The sequence below is a fragment of the Parasteatoda tepidariorum genome, chromosome 4 (assembly GCF_982258835.1).
Source record: "Parasteatoda tepidariorum strain Cologne lab strain chromosome 4, Ptep-v5.0, whole genome shotgun sequence".
In the NCBI taxonomy this organism is placed as follows: domain Eukaryota; kingdom Metazoa; phylum Arthropoda; class Arachnida; order Araneae; family Theridiidae; genus Parasteatoda; species Parasteatoda tepidariorum.
Window position 1 is genome coordinate 69,121,086 of NC_141758.1, and position 16,681 is coordinate 69,137,766.

Sequence of the window (16,681 nt, forward strand, 5' to 3'; positions counted from 1 at the left end):
GCCGATGTAAAGACTTCTCTTTTTCGCGAATTTCGCTGCATCTCTTTCACGTGGCGGCGTATTAAATTCATATTTCAAATAATAAGAAATAGTGGCTATTATTCATTCACAAAAAAGTAAGTTTCTGTTCATTATTGAAACTAATATTTCTTTAACTATAGTTTTATATATTGCCGTTGACAACATTCAGAATAAGTCTTATCTGCTTATAGTCATGCCTGTATGCTTAATTAATCCAAATTAATGATAATTTGATCTTGTTCCTAAAATTATTGCTCCCATTTCATTAAAATAATTAAGTTAATGTATTTTACAAGCCATATATTATAATACGTGCTAAATAATTTTTACTACGTGTCTTGTTAGGCTTAGGCATGTGTAAACACGCCTGGTTTTGTCGCATAATTTAATATATTAATGAAAAAGGTTTTTAATGATATACTTTGAAGTGTTGTCTGCTAATTTTTGAAGGTGATTATTAAATGAAGTTCATGGGTTATATTTGATGTTTTATAAACGTAATTCAATTATGAGGTGTTAATTTTTCTGTATTCTTGGTTTGTGTGTAATATTGCGACAGCTTAACCAAGAAGAATTCATATTTCTTCAAGATTAACAGAATTACTTTTAATTGAAGTGTTTATGTTAGTGTGCATTGGTCAAGCGTAATAATTGGAAACTGACTTATTACCTTGAATGCTATATTGCTTTCATGGTATTTTGCTAAGATGAAATTAATTATAGAGAACACTATCTGTATTTTTTATGCTGGCATAAAAAGGGTAAACCCTCTTCTAATAATCTTGAAATCAAGGTGCCATGTTTTTTACTTGATCAGGGTATCAAGGTTTTTTCTCATTTATTTGAATGCTGCTTTATTTGATTTGATGATCTAAAAGTTAAAACTGTTACACTATTTACCGATTTTGTTAATTATCCCTTTATAAATGTTCAAAAATGTCACATGTACAAGTTATACATTATAATTTTTCTTAAGTAATTTCTCATTAATGCTTAGCATGTATTGAGACTTGACACCTATTTATGAGCTCTTGAAAACTTCCCTGCTTTTAATTCCATCTGCATATTAAGCCAATGAGTTTCTTTAAAAGTAATATCTTACTACTTCTGTTTCTGATATTTATTATTTGACATGTATTTATTCCATGCGGGTTTTTTTCCTTCAGAATTTCATATAACTTGTGCTTACTGTATTATCAGGGCTGCCATTAGAGACTAAAAATGCGAGTAAAATGACTATTTTAAAGCAATAGCAACTATGTCGACTATTTTAGTAGAAATATGAGTAAAAACAACTAATTTGCAATGATTTGCGTGAAATTGGCGACTCTTTTAAACCAAAGTGACTAAAATGAAGAATAGCTTCATGAGCTTCCCGCATTTTTTCCCGCGGTTTCGTTTTATCCTAATTTTATTATTTCTCACTGTTTGATGTCAAAGGCATGACAGACTTATTTAACCAATCAGACTGATAGTATTGGAATTCACACTATGTGAATGCTCCTCCTGCTCAGAAAGCTAATGTAATATCTCTGAGTATTAAGTTTTTCCCCCTCTTTTTAGTTTGAATGAATTAGCAAAATTAGAAAAATTGTCTTTAATTACACGAAATGTGTTAATTTTTTTAGAGCTATTTAGAATAGAAAAAAGGTACATGGTGATATTTGTTTTGTCGAGTTGTGATCCTAATTTTTTTGATAAGCATTAAAATTTGGAAATGTGTCAGTTATGAAAAATAAACAAAATAAAATGGAATTAAATTGCAATATTTATTATGTCTAAACTAAGCTGCAAATTAGAACCGACTAAGGAAATTCAAGTTTCAAATTCAACAATTTTTTATAGAATATGAGTATCTAACTGCATGTTATTTGAATTTTATGCTATTATGCACAAATAATTAAAATTATATGATGTTAGCAACTATTTTATATATCTTGGAGACTATTTAGGAGACTTTTTTTTCATATGTGATGCAACTAAAGCAACTATTTTTCTTGTTTTCATCCAGTGGCAGCCCTGTATTATGCATTTCATAGCTCAGTTATCCTTAATTTCCTTTAAAAAAGTGTCCTTAATTATTAAAAATTTCAATAAATGTCTTGAAACCTTTGTATTTTTCATATTTTTGTTGAAGTTCACAGCAAGACTAAATATTTACCTATGAAAGAATGGTGTAAAACAAAGTATGAAACAAAAAGAATGCTTAAGTGTTCATAGCATATCAGGTATTTTATTAGTTTACTTCCATTATTACTGACACTTACCCTTGACTAGATGGTATTGAACATTCCATGTGGTAAAAATGTGCAAAAAGCTCTTATCTCTTTTCTCCCATAATCATATTCTATTGATCTTCATGAGAGAATACACCTATTTTGCTGCTACTTAAAAAAATTTGTATTTGTACTATTTTGTGCTTAATAGTTAACTATTTTTCCGCTTAAGTGCAGGAACTACTGATATTATTACCAATTGTATATCTGAAAATCCATGTTGGTGTTCTTGAAATTAATTCCATTAGAAAATCGGCATCCTTAAGTTTGTAGGCAATTTAGCCCTTAATTTTTTTATATTCTGGACTTCATTCCCTGAAATTGTCAAAATATAAAGTTTTCATGCAATATAGTCTTAACAATTTTGATTAGATTTAGATAAGTATCATCTATGAAAAAGGAAAGAGTATAGGACTAAAAATTATCTAGCCCTATTAAGTGTTCACTAAACATTAAAATATTCTTTAAGATTTGTATAAGCCATTTAATTAGATTAGAGAAGCCAGCATTGTTAGACATTTTTTAATTTTGTAAATCTTCACATATCTTAGTCTAAGGGATTGTGTTCTGTACGAAATTTTTTTTAAATTTTTGTATAAGTTAATTAGTTGCTCCATTTAGTAAGATGCAGTCAGTTTCTTCAAATAAAGTCCCACCTTTTCTTATCTTCTCCAGTACCTTTAGAGTTGGTCTCTTTTCCAATTTTTAGTCCCATTTTTTTTTTTTTAATTAAATACGAGCATCTGTGAAAGCCAGTTTCCTATTTTCATTCTTTTTTTAAACAAAAAAGGATTCTTTATTTGCTGACTGGTCAGCAAGGTAGTAATCTCATTTTATTATTATTTTTTTTTTTGTTCCACACCATTCCACATTTAGATGGCTGACTCCAAGAGTGGGTGTTGCAATTCATGCTAATTAGATTTAGCCAGTATCAAAGCATTGCAAAATTTTTAAAGTCATTAAGGTTCAATTAACTTTTATAGTGAATGGTGCTCCTTTTTTCACATTTTAAGCTATTTCATAATGATACATCAATTGTCTACTGGAGCCAACGAATTGCTTTCATAATTTAAAAGAAAAATATCTTAATAAAGTAGCGTTGGCAAGGTTTAGGGCAGAATAACCGTTCGTCTAAAGATGTCTTAAACTACCCAAAGCTTTTTTATTCAAATTATGTCTCAATTTTAAAAATATATTGTAGAAAGAAAAAAATTTACTTTTTGAACAAGAAACAAAATTAAGATGAGTTTTTGTTTTATTAAAGTTAATTATTATTTTTAATATTGCATTATTTATCCTCATGCAAATACATAATTTATCAATATTTGAAGCATATTTAAAGGATTCATTTTTATTGTTCAATGAATTGTAGAGCTTCAATCTTCAGAGGGGTCTGTCCAGGTCGAATTTACTACTGTTTAGTGGTACCTTCACAAATTCAACTTAAGGAAAAACGGTAGTTTCACAAATTCAATTTTAGGAAAAACGGTAGTTTCACAAAATACTTTTTCTTAAAATTTTATTTTTGTATCCCATAAGAAACAATAAATCCATATTTTTGTGTTGATTTTTTAATATAATCTTTAGTTTTTCACAAATTATATCTAAATTTTCACAAAATAGGTACCTCTCAGAAAAACCTAGACCCCTGCTTCATCTCTCTTGTTGCTTACATTATGTGGACTTCATATAATTCTAATTAATTAGTGTGACCTGGGGTAATTCCTGATCTAAAAATGCAAACATATATTTTGTGCAAATTGAATTTTTGTGTAGAATTTTAATATTTACTGGAAGTTTGAGGGTTTATGAGAGAGTCCTATGCACCTTATTTTGTTTGAAAATCTAATTAGAATTTAAAGGATTTTAAATTTTTAGTGATCAGGAATTACCCCTTCTCTTGATCATTTCTGGGGTAATTCCTGATCACTTCTGGGCAGGGTTGGGTTTTTGACGTCAAAAAGTGGTTTTTGACATGACAAGGGTATAATACTGGTTTAAACTGTCAAAAACCCGTCAAAAATGTCAAAAACTGAAGTTTGCCAAGAAAATATATAAACTTCAAAACTACCAACAGTTGCCATGCATTATATTGAAATTTAATTATACTATAGGTAATCAGCAGGTTTTAAAATATTTTTTAATTAAAATTAAGGTAAAATAACAGATTTAAAATCTCAGAAATTTATATTCAAATGCATGTGCAGAAAAATTTTGCACAAAAATTGTTTAAATATTTATATTTAAAAATTTTTTTTTTCTTTTTGATACTTAAGAAAATTAAAAGTTCATTACTATGCATTTTTGACATATAAGGAACATATAACTAATATTTATAAGGAACTTACAAGTTATGTTGTATAAATACAAACTTGATACAAGTGTATAAAAATTTTTTTTTAATGTTATACCGAATATCTTTATTATCCAGTATGTTAATTTGAATTTAAAAGTAGTTATATTTATGAATAATGATAAATATAATTCATATTGTTTATTATATTTATTTATAATTATTACACTTATCATTTTAAAACAATTTTTATCTCTTAATTTTTTTTTCTCCACTTGTATTAAGAATACAAATAATGCATATCTTGAAAGCAAGAAGTAATTATTCAACAGCTGAATATTTAGATATTCAACAAAACTATATCGTATTCAGCAAAATGAAATTCAGAAGTATTTGGATAAACTAAATTTTCAGCATAGTAAATGAATAGGCTGAATATACTGTAAATCGACACTAACTACTCTGTGTATTTAACAGAAAGCACTTAAATTTGTATTGTCTTATGTTAAAAAGATTATTAAGAAGATTTAAAAGAATATTAAAAGGATTTTTCTTTAAAAGAAGATGTCTAATGTACAAAACTGCTAATGTTTATCTTTAAAAATGTCTAATTTTTAGTATAATCTATACTATACACTAAATTTGGTTATAAATAAATTTCTTAATAATATCACTGCAGATTTTCAATAACACATGAAAATGAATATACATAATATTACAAAAGATGCGAGTTTTCAAAAGTACAAGATTTTGGTTACTATTCAAAATATAAGTGTTTCTTCAAAATTTAAAATTTATTTTTTCTACAACATATTTAGAAACACTATCCTTTAAAAAATATATAAATTTTATGTATTAATTAAATTTAACATATGAATATAGGTTTTTGACATTTTTGACTGAGGTTTTTGACGTGACAGTTTAAACCAGGGTTGGCAAGATTTTGCCGCAGGTGGAAAAAACCATGGTAAATACCGGTAAAAACCGTCCTGGCAAAAACAGGTTTTTGCCAAGCAAATTGGCAAAAAGTGGCAAAAACCTATATTTTCCAAGATGAGAGGACAAAAACACATTTTTGATACAAAATTATTCCTAAAATTGAAATATATTTTATGAATATAAATAGTTACAAAAAAATTAGCAAAATTATTATTCCATAATTAAATGATAATGTAATAATATATCATTTTAGTAGTTTAAAACATTATTGATTGGAAAATTTGTATTCTCTTTTTTCCAGTGAAATGAACTTATTTTAAATTAATATAACTATAATTTAAAGCATAAAATATCTTATCAACATGTGTAGTTAATTATTGTACAAATAATAATTTTTTATAATAAATAATATTATACAAATAATAATATTTATTTGTAAAAAAACATATTTTAGGATTCTAAAATGAAAGGAGATCAAAAACTTTCAATCTTTTAAAAATTATTACCCTTATATTAATTATTAATGTGTTAAAAATAATTTTTTCATGTAATGTATCAAAATTATTATTCCTTATGATTGATTTAAATTTGTTTCAATTATTTTGTAATAATATTTAATCAGCAATTTAGATAATTTGGTTTTTGCCGGTTTTTACCAGTTTTTGCCGGTTTTTACCAGGTTTTTGCCACTGTCCTGGCAAAAACCCCTTTTTGCCGGCAAAAACTCCAACCCTGGTTTAAACCATGGTTTAAACTGTCACATGTCAAAAACCTGCCAACCCTGCTTCTGGGGTAATTACTGATCATCAGTTTTTATAGTAAAGGAGCTGTTTAAAAATAATTACACAATTGTAATTAACAAATAAGACATCAAGATCAAACAAATAAACCAAAAATATGTTTAAGCAGCTAATAAAACTATTTATTTAAAAGCAAGAATAAAGATTAACACTTTAATTTTTCCAATGTGCCATACATTTTAGGCAAGCAGCCAACTCATTCTCATGTTCTGCTGGAATATAAGAAAGAGTTCCCACATGGGTTACTTTTGCTGGACTTTTTAACTTCATTAAGTGAGAGTGTAATTTTCATTTTCAATCATTAAAAGAAATTCACTGATTTTGCTTTCTAGAAGCTTAGTATCCTTTTTAGGCTTATAATTTCTCACCTTATTTATATTAGGTTAATTTATAAACTTAAAAGTTATTCTAACAATGTACACACATAAAATTAAGATTGAGGGAAGGTAAGACAAACAGAACTGGTGCAAATCAGAACACATTTTGTCTTGTATAGAGTTAAAAACAAATTTTGTGATTACAGTTCAAATATATTTTATATTTGTTCCACTTAATAAATATGGGGCAACATTTGATATAGTTTCCTATAATCAAAAACAATGTTAACAGTAGATGTGAAACAATTAAACAAAAGCTCATGCTATTTTTATATCAAAGAAAAATAAAATAACTCAAAATATTTATGATTGTAGAAATGTGCACATTTTGAAACCCATCTTTGAAATGGAAAATACAGTAGCAGTTTAAAAGATACTTATTTTGTTAGAGTAAAACTATTATTAACTAAATGTAGTTGTACTTTAGTAAAGTATTCAAGCATTCTTGTCCATGTATCAAATTTAAAAGAAAATTTTTTTTTTTTGGAATTAAAACTTAGGTGATCATTATTTACCCCCAGAAACAGAGTGATTGTGAAATATCCCGGGTTACCCTATGTAAAATATCTAAGGAAAAATGATGGTAATCGAATAAAAATACAAAGTTCGTTAAGAAAAATTCATGTTATGATCTAGGGGAGAAAAATTTCGTTAGGAAAAATCATTAGCTAATATTTTGGTAGTACACGGTTTGTTTTGCCGAATTTTAGATTTGATCACATTTGGTAATGCTTGTTGTGCCAGTTTCTAGCAATTCCAAAAGTGGTTTTTTGAATTTTTGGAAAGAAGGCTGTGAATCGTAAGAGATGTATTCAAAAGGACATCAGAATTATATAGCGTCATTCCGTGTTAAATTTTGTTAATTCGCATGTTTTCTTTCCTTATAATTTTTTTGTGCTGTCGGTTCTTGTCATTTGTTATGAAGTTTTGTAATATACAAAATGAAATTTGATAACCCCATGTATGTTAGAGCTTTCTTTAAAAATAAAGAAAGGTTCTTAAAATTCATAAAAAATTAAGACACATTTTCAAGATTTTCTTATAGAACTTTTTTCTTAGGTCACCAAATACAATTCAACACAAAATTATGAAGAATAAAATTTGGTGTTGTACATCTGCAATGTATGAAAAAATTGTTTATGGCTTGAAAAATTTAAAATTTTTTATTTTTTATTTTTGTTAATTAAAGATAGCTCTAAAAATGTTGTTTTAGACAGTTATAGTAAGAAAACATAAAGTTAAAAGAATTTTTTTTTTTTATATCTTAATAGATATTTAAGCTAGGTTTGTAAAATTGTGTGAAGTTATTGCTAGTCCCTGAAACCAGCTTTAAACTTCACCCTGTGGCAGAATCACTGCGACATTTTCACAGAACTCTACAGTTCTTGCAGAAAGAGTTTTCTTTTGCTGTAGAAATTTATACACAAAATTTGAGTTGCCCTTTTAAATAATCACTTTTTGATGCTCTCAATTTATTCAGATATCGTTAATACAGTTTGATTAGAATTTCGGTAGTTATTGACATTGACTTTCACGTGGCTTTTAGATATTCCGATATAATTCAGGCGATATGGGTAATTCGAATTCCTCATTTGATCGTTTACTTTTTAAGGCAATGATTTTATCTTTTTTTGTGTGGCAATTTGATTTCCACATGGCTTTTCAAACCTGATATTTTTTATAGGATATTTATTACAACAATCAAATCTTGACGCAAAACATACATTTGAGTAACCCCTTTCTGAAGAGTCTGATTTGTTGATCTGCTTTTCAGTAATTACTGCAACAAAATTCATGATATTTTATTTTTTTAATGTGATAATGATTTGCAAAATGCAATAAAGAAAATAATTAGTGTTTTCCTTCCCCCAACAAAAAACGAGAATATAGCCTAAAATATTAGAATCAAAAAAATATTGCATATTCAGTTAAAAAATCTATTTTGTAAATACAGCATTTTTGTTACCTGGTAACATATCTTATTATTGAAAGTATCCTGCAGAAAGATACTAGTGCAAGAGTTTTGTAGCAGAAAGGCAGAAAAAATTCTGCCCCGGGGAAACTTCATTGATATGCAAAAGAAATCTCATCTAAACTTTTCTGGTGTTAGAAAATAATTCTAAGTGTTTCCATAATTTTGTCCAACCTCTATGAAGTTATTGCTATATATATATGTATGTATATATATATTAAGGTTAATTTTTTACCTGATTAAGGTTTTCTGTCTGTTGGTGGCAAGTCTGGAAATTATTAATTTTTCAGACACTGAACATTTGATTACTTTAATTTAGCTGTGTTTCATATTCTTGTACTTTCATGCATATTAACATTCTTTTAAAAATGTTTTCTAATGTTTGTTTTTTTCTCTTGTAGCTAGCAATGCCTTTAGCTAAAGATCTATTACATCCCAGTCCTGATGAGGAGAGGAGGAAATGTAAACTAAAACGCTTAGTGCAGCACCCTAATTCGTTTTTCATGGATGTCAAATGTCCTGGTTGTTACAAGATCACTACTGTTTTCAGTCATGCGCAGACCGTAGTATTATGTGTCGGATGTTCAACTGTCCTCTGTCAACCAACTGGAGGAAGGGCAAGACTAACAGAAGGCTGCTCTTTTCGGAAAAAACAGCAATGAATGTGTAAATGAAAAAAAAGTGTTTTTGTTTTTTTTATATGCCATTAAAGCTGGTGTAAATTACTTCCATGTTTCCTTTCTTCATTAGTGTCGCTTTCTTTTTCTGCATGTAAGGGTTACATATATTACAGATTTATTGATTATAGCAATGTTACTTCATTCACAAACATATTTGTTTTTCCTTGTTTTGAGAATATCAAGTTTCTGCACCAAATTTTACGAGAGCAACCTCTCTGTAAACTTGGTGATATCAAACCATTTGACATAGTGCTGTATATAATAGATGGAATTTTTGTTTTGTAAATAATATATTGGATCTTTTTTGACTTCTTCCTCAGTTTTTTGTTTAGGAAAATTTTTACTACCTAAGAATTCTTATTTGTTATTAGTCTTATTTTATTATTTCTCTGAGGTAAAACTTGCCATTCCATTAATGTTATCATGATTTATTGCACACCATAAAGATTCAAATCATTTAAAGGTTTTATGTGTTGCAAAGGGTTATTTTATTTTTGTTATTTGTGTTCTTTTTATTAATGTACATTTTATAATGGAACTCTGTAAAATCTTACCCAAGTCTGCGAGATTTAAAAAGTTAATGTTATTAATATTTAAAGAAAAAAATTTAATTAGATTTTGTTCGCAGTCCTATGTCCATGTAGTCCCTATGAAATCATTTAATGTAAGTAGAGTGAAGCTACTTACTATAGCTAGCAGTTTGTACCAACTAAGCTCAAGTAGTAAATTTGATTATCTTAATATAAATTAAGAAGAAATGTAGAGGATCGATGTTGTGTTAATTCTACATAAATCAATCATAAGCATCTCGTCTGAGAAGCTATTTTGAAGTGACAACAGCATCTAAGAAAATCAGACTGAAATAATTTTTTTTTCCTTCAGGAAATTAAAATGTAAAGTATGCAATCCAATAATTTGAAAAATAAAACAATGAATGTTTAAAAAATTTTGAAACTGGAGTATTACAGTATTCTTTCCCTTGATTTAATGTAAAGAAGAAGATAAAATTTATGTATCATGATTAAAAAAATATCACATTTGAAAACATGTTGGGAGTAAATTTTAAGATTTTGTAAAAAGATCACATTTCAATTGCTGTAATTTTTAGTCTTGTCGAAGCATTAAAAACCATGAAACATTAATGATTTTTTTTTTTGCTGTGCCAAGTCATATTAAACCAATCAAATTGGCTTGCATGAATTTATTTTATGCGTAAAATCTAAAAATTACTAGGTAACTTTTTTCCTTCAAATTTATAGAATTTTATCAATTAGCAATAACTCTCTATGAAGGGATCAACGTTACCAATTATATTTTTTTTTACATGTAAAAAATTTTCTTAGGTTTTAAATTCAAAGAGCATTTTGGAAAAGCAAGGGTTTTTTTTTCAAGCTTATAAACGTTTTCTCAAATAACATAAAGAGTGTTAGGAAAATATATCTTGGTAACTTTAAATTAATCAGTTTTGTGAAGCCATATACTATTATCAAATGGTTAAGTTAGTGATGTTCGCCTATATATGCATTGTGCTGTCGGCTTTAGGAATTCCTGGAAGCTTGTGAGATACCTACTTGGAAACAATATTAATAGAAGAGTTACGATTTGTTCTAAAATTTCATTCTTGAAGAAGAGACTTTTTAGTAGTTCAGTACGCAAAATACGTAACAGATCGCGTTGGGTCCAATGGGTGACTTCAAATGTGCTAATTAATTAGTGCAGACTATATTATGAGTTACAAAATCGGACACAAAAACTTTTTTCATTTCGACGGATTAATATTTCTGACCCCGGAAATATCCTAATATTTAGGTCAGGAAAGCGGTTAAAAAGTTAGATCACCTTAATTTTACTTTCTGCCTATTTCGCTGTATCTCGAGAAGATTTTATGCTAATTAAAATAGTTTATGGAATGATAATTCCATGCTAAATATAACTTGTAAGTAAATATTTTACTTAAGAATAGTCAAAAAATTTGTTTTGAATAGTTCCTGAGAAATGTAAATATGATTTTTTTAAAATTTCGATTTCTCGGGAACTGTTGAGCTGGTTTTGCTTTAACTTATATTTTGCCGCGTAAAATTACATTAATGATGTAAAAATTGTTCACCTTGCAAATCAAAAATTTTTCAATTATTGTTCTTTGGGTGGTAAACAAATTTCATTACTTAATCTGCTAAAATACGCAGCTAGTAAAATTAACATATAGGGGTGCAAACTTTTGGAACGCTTTCCTGAAAATTATTTGGACCATACTTTCCAGATTGCGCATACCCTCTATTTTAAGAACCCAATTTCAAATCCCGTCGAGAAAAAAACTATATTATATGCAGAGCTGCCAACTTGTCATAATTTAAGTCACATTTGCACTGATACTGAAATTTCATGCGTTTTGAAAATATATCTTAAAATTTTGTATCTTGGAACCAGCTATGTACGCTGGAGATGAGATGAACTCAAGTACTGAAAAAAGGTTTTGGGTGTGGAGTCATAAAATTTTCACTAACTTTGTACTACTTTAAATCAAACATATCGTTCTGTTATGTAATAAACTAATATTGACCAAATGACAAGCAATATGTTACAACAGCAATAAAGTTAATTTCTATTTTTGCGATTTCCATAGTTTTAAAACTTCTTGAATTGATTGGAAACTCTACGCAGGATTCGCGATCGCAACACTCGAATACGCCATCTGGGGAGAGACCGGTTTCATGCCTTTAGCCCTTCTCCCTTCCCTCTCCTCCTCTTTTCAGTTGTATAGGAATGTACTACGATAATTTCCCTTTTCTTAATATTTTTCCTTTTTATTTAATAAAAATATTTTTTAAAATTTCTATGATACTTTTCTTTAGAACTATGTTTAATGTAGTTTTCAGTTCCATATAGTTTTTCAAGTTAAAAGATTTTAATCTATGTGAAAATCAAGAGAGAAACTAACGCACTTCCTTCCTCTATGACTTTCCACACGCTAATGGGGAAAGCATGTGAAGTGTTGCCATAGGAAAAGAGTTCTGCTCTACGCCACCTGCAGCCCATTTCGATCGCCAATTAAGAAACTTGTTTATTCAAAGATAATTTTATGGTAAACATAGTTTGTAGTAATGATCAGGGCTCCTACTATGATGAAATAGGTCCCAGTGTCTGAATTTTTTTCATAGCCAAAAAGTCTAAACCTGTTGCAAATGAGATGATTTAACAAAATCGTCCGAGTAGTCCTTGGAAAAAAATTCTAAATTATAAATTTTTGAAATTTTAAACTCGAATTAAACTTTTTTTAAATTATATGTGTGGAATAAATAATTAGTTTGAAATGTTTCTATCACAAAGTATTAACTGAACTGAATAAAGTCTCATTAAAATCAGTTCAGAATAAAATAATTTAGTTTTTGACTTGTAACATAAAATATATAAATAACAAAAGTTACTGGAGTCAGTGAAACAAAATAAAGCAGAATATTTTGTTAACAAATTATGTATAGAGGGTTACTGAAGTTGTCAAGTTAGAAAATTGATTTCACAATTTTTCCCAGTTAAACTTATAGGCCATAATAAACATTTAGGTCATAGTAAAGTAGGATGTTGAAAAAATGGAATGAAACTTTGCCAAATTTTTAACGTTACAAGACACATTTAAAAAATTAATGGCTCAAATTTACGATGAAGAATCTTTTTTTTAAGGATATATTATAAATATTTTATACGTATGTCAATCTTCAAAATGGTGCCATAAACTTCGCTCTGGTGACGTAAATTCTAATGAAAATGTGCCATTTGAATGTTGAAATAATAAATGAAACTTCACTAAATCTTTATCGTTACAAAAGATGTTTATAAAATTTCTTGGAATTTTCACCCCGAAACTTTCTTTTGCATACATGTATTCGTCAACTATCAATTTTTAAAATTTGGTCAGATACTCTCTTGGAGCCATAGATTTCATAAAGCGACTTTGTTGATCGAATGGAATGAAATTCGGATTTACTTTATATGATACCTTTTAAAATATTAATTTTATAAATATACAACCATAAAATCAGTATTTTAAAGACATGAATATTTTCTTCCGAGTGGAATGAATAACAGTAAAATGTCTCATATGTGAAGTGTAGTCGTATATGGGCGAATCTCTGGAATCATTAACCTATATGTCTTCAAACTTTTCTTATAAACGTCAAACCGTAACCATCGAAAATTGAAGGGGAAAAAAGGTATACAATCCAATTCTGCAAACGTCAATATTCACGAAAAATATCATTAAAGAAAATATGATAGTACAGCTGAGCTACTAAATTATGTTTTTAGTGATTTTCAGTTTTTTTTTTAAACAGAATACACAATGAAAAAAAAAAAAAAAGTATGTTAAACACTCTAAGCGACACTCATGAAAAGTTGTCAAATGTAGGATTGAAGTAAGAAATGAAAGCCAAAAGCAAGTTACTCGCGCTCATTACTGTACGTATCTTAAAGTTAGTAATGCATAGTTATTTCTGTAATTTTACTAGAATTAATTTTCGCTTATTATGTTATATATTTATAAGAAAAGTTTGAAGACATATAGGTTAATGATTCCTCCTGAGATTTGCCCATACGTGAAGCTTTTGATTACAATGTGTGGCATGCCTGTATATGGGGCATACTACTTGGCATTCGAGCTCTTTTGTTTTCAGTTTCAGCACATTGTTAAAATTAAACTCAACTTTTAACGATACAAGTACTTGTTTGAAATAGAGACAGCTTCGTACGTAGCAATTTAAGTAATGATTAAGACAATGCATATGACGGCGGATGCTACAAAGTCACGAATATAAAATAAAAGCCTCCTAATTCCGTTGAGAATCGAACCTGCTATCTTCCTCTCAAAAGCGCTGAGAGATTGTCTTTCTAACGATATTACTAGTTCAAATATTTCAAGATTAATACGAGGTACCCTAGTGACTGTTTCTTCTGATTTTAAAGCTTAGACATTTTTCATTAGTTTTGGGAACCAAGCCTGGCACTTTCTCTGTTGTAGTCAGGGTTATTAGTTTTTCCTCCCTTAATCTTTTCAATTTACCTATTTTACACAAAGTTGGCCATTGAATCGCTTATATGCTATGGTCAAAACTGAGCTTGAACCCGTAATAGTTACGGATCTGTTTCAACCTTGATGGCTTGCTAAGCACAAATGGAGCTAGGGGTTTAAATTTGAAGTAAGACTTCCGGGCTACTACTTTATTTTTACGCATAAGTTTCAAAAAGAGGCCCACCCAATATTATAATATACTTGTGGTTTTTACTGTATAACTAAATTTCTTTCGATTTAACTTTCAACGTAGCAAACGAAGTCGAAAGAGTCAAAGCAGGCTATGATTCTACCCATAAAATAACAAATGGTGATATTTTACTGAAACACACAAACAAGGCAAACCTTTTGTTTTATTTATGTTCTGATATTTATTTTCTAAAATTTATTTACAACTGACGACCTTTTTGAATTTATAAAATGCAGAAAACTCTTTTGACTTGTAAAATTACGGGTAAATTTAAACACAAATTACAATAATGAAACTTATTAGAATATCAAACCTGCTCATATATCGTCTCGTAAACATAACTTAAGCGCGGAGGGATACTCTGGAAGTTTTCTGAATTTCTTCCGGATGTAAGAAGCTTGTTATTTACATTCTGTCAACTCTTCATTTGCGGCTTTGGAACTAAAACTGGTGATAATTTCTGCTGTATTCCAGAAACTTAACTCTTAATGACTTATTTATCAATTTGCGGACCAGCATGTTTGACCTTGAGCGACAACTAAACTCCAGCCAAATAAATAAAAGATATCGCGATCGAAATGGACTACAAGTGGCGTAGAGCAGAACTCTCTACCTATGGCAACTGTTGTGTTCATTTACGTCGCACTAGAGCTGCACAATGGGCTATTGGCGACGGTCTGGGAAACATCCCTGAGGATGATCCGAAGACATGCCATCACAATTTTGATCCTCTGCAGAGGGTATGGCACCCCCGCTTCGGTAGCCCGACGATCTGCACGCGAAGTCGAGCACTTTACGGTAGAACGGTTTAACGAGGACCAATACTGCACACCCTCGGTTCCTACGCAGACTGATCCAAGTGGTCACCCACCCGCACACTTGTAGCCAGTGATGCTTGACTTCGGTGATCTGCTGGGAACCGTGTCTTAACGATCAGTCCACTGCGGGACCTACCTATGGCAACATTTCACTTGCTTTCACCATTCGCGTGTGGAAAATTCATAGAAAGAAGTTTCTGTCTTGATCTTTTAATGGATTATAAAATTTTAATTTAGGAAACAATATGGAACTGAAAACTACATTGAACATAGTTTTAAAGAAAGCATCGTGGAAATTTAAATTTTTTTTTTTCACAATTAAGTATAAAAAATATTAAGAAAGGGTAAAATATCGTAGTACATTCCCATACTACTGAGATGAGGAGGACAGGGAAGGGTCGAGACATGGAGCTGGTCTTCTTCCCAGATGGCATATTCAGTGTTGCAATGGCGAATAACAGCTACGGTACGATACTTTTATCTACGTCACATTACAGCTGCACAATGGGCTATTGGCGACAGTCTGGGAAACACCCCTATGGATGACCCAGAAACAACATTCATACTTCACATCCCGTTTCACAAGGAGACCATCACATTCACACATCACGGTAGCCAGCAGATTACCGAAGACAAGCATCATTGTTTGCGGTCAGTGTGCGGGTAGGTGACCACTTGGATTAGTCTGCGTAAGGACCGAGGGTGGATGGTATTGGTCCTCGTTAAACTGTTTTCTTCGCGTACGGGTCGTCGGGATACCGAAGCGGGGGTGCCATCCCCTCTGCAGAGGATCAAAATTGTGATGGCGTGTCTTCGGATCATCCTCAGGGAAGTCAGACCGTCACCAATACCGCACTAGAGCTGCACAATATCATTGTGCAGCTCTATTGCGACGTAAATGAACTACTACAGCATACACCGCTGATCGTAATTTTGACCTGAACCTGAGTACGATCAATCTCTTATTCAGTATCCTCAGAGGTATTGATTATGGGAACTTGGACGACAAGGTATCTCCAGCGGATTTAGCGTACACCAGTCACTATTTTGTACACGGACAGTTTTCGGTCGGTGGGGATCGAATTCACGAACTTCTCACATGGGCCCAACGCGTTACACACCAAGCTATCCCGGTCCCTAAAAATATAGCACAAATTGCAGAAAGACACCAGGAAAAGTATAGAAAAAAAAAGATACATCTAAGGCTACAGTGGCAATCAAACGTCATATCACCACCTTTCAAAGCGATAGAT

At 30.0% G+C, this 16,681-nt stretch overlaps 1 protein-coding gene across 2 annotated transcripts in view; it reads left to right on the forward strand.

Moving 5' to 3' along the window:
• The window catches only part of RpS27 (ribosomal protein S27), a 324,227-nt gene extending 314,823 nt beyond the window's left edge, over positions 1-9,404 (forward strand). Inside the window, exons 1-2 of one of the 2 annotated variants that reach the window (XM_071181604.2) lie at positions 33-116; positions 9,080-9,404. In XM_071181604.2, the coding sequence (XP_071037705.2) occupies positions 9,086-9,340 (255 nt within the window). In that variant the 5' untranslated portion in view covers positions 33-116; positions 9,080-9,085 and the 3' untranslated portion in view covers positions 9,341-9,404. Of the gene's footprint in view, positions 1-32; positions 117-9,079 lie in introns of those variants that run through there. The other variant, XM_087161318.1, reaches the window with a different exon arrangement.
• Positions 9,405-16,681: the final 7,277 nt, after the last annotated feature.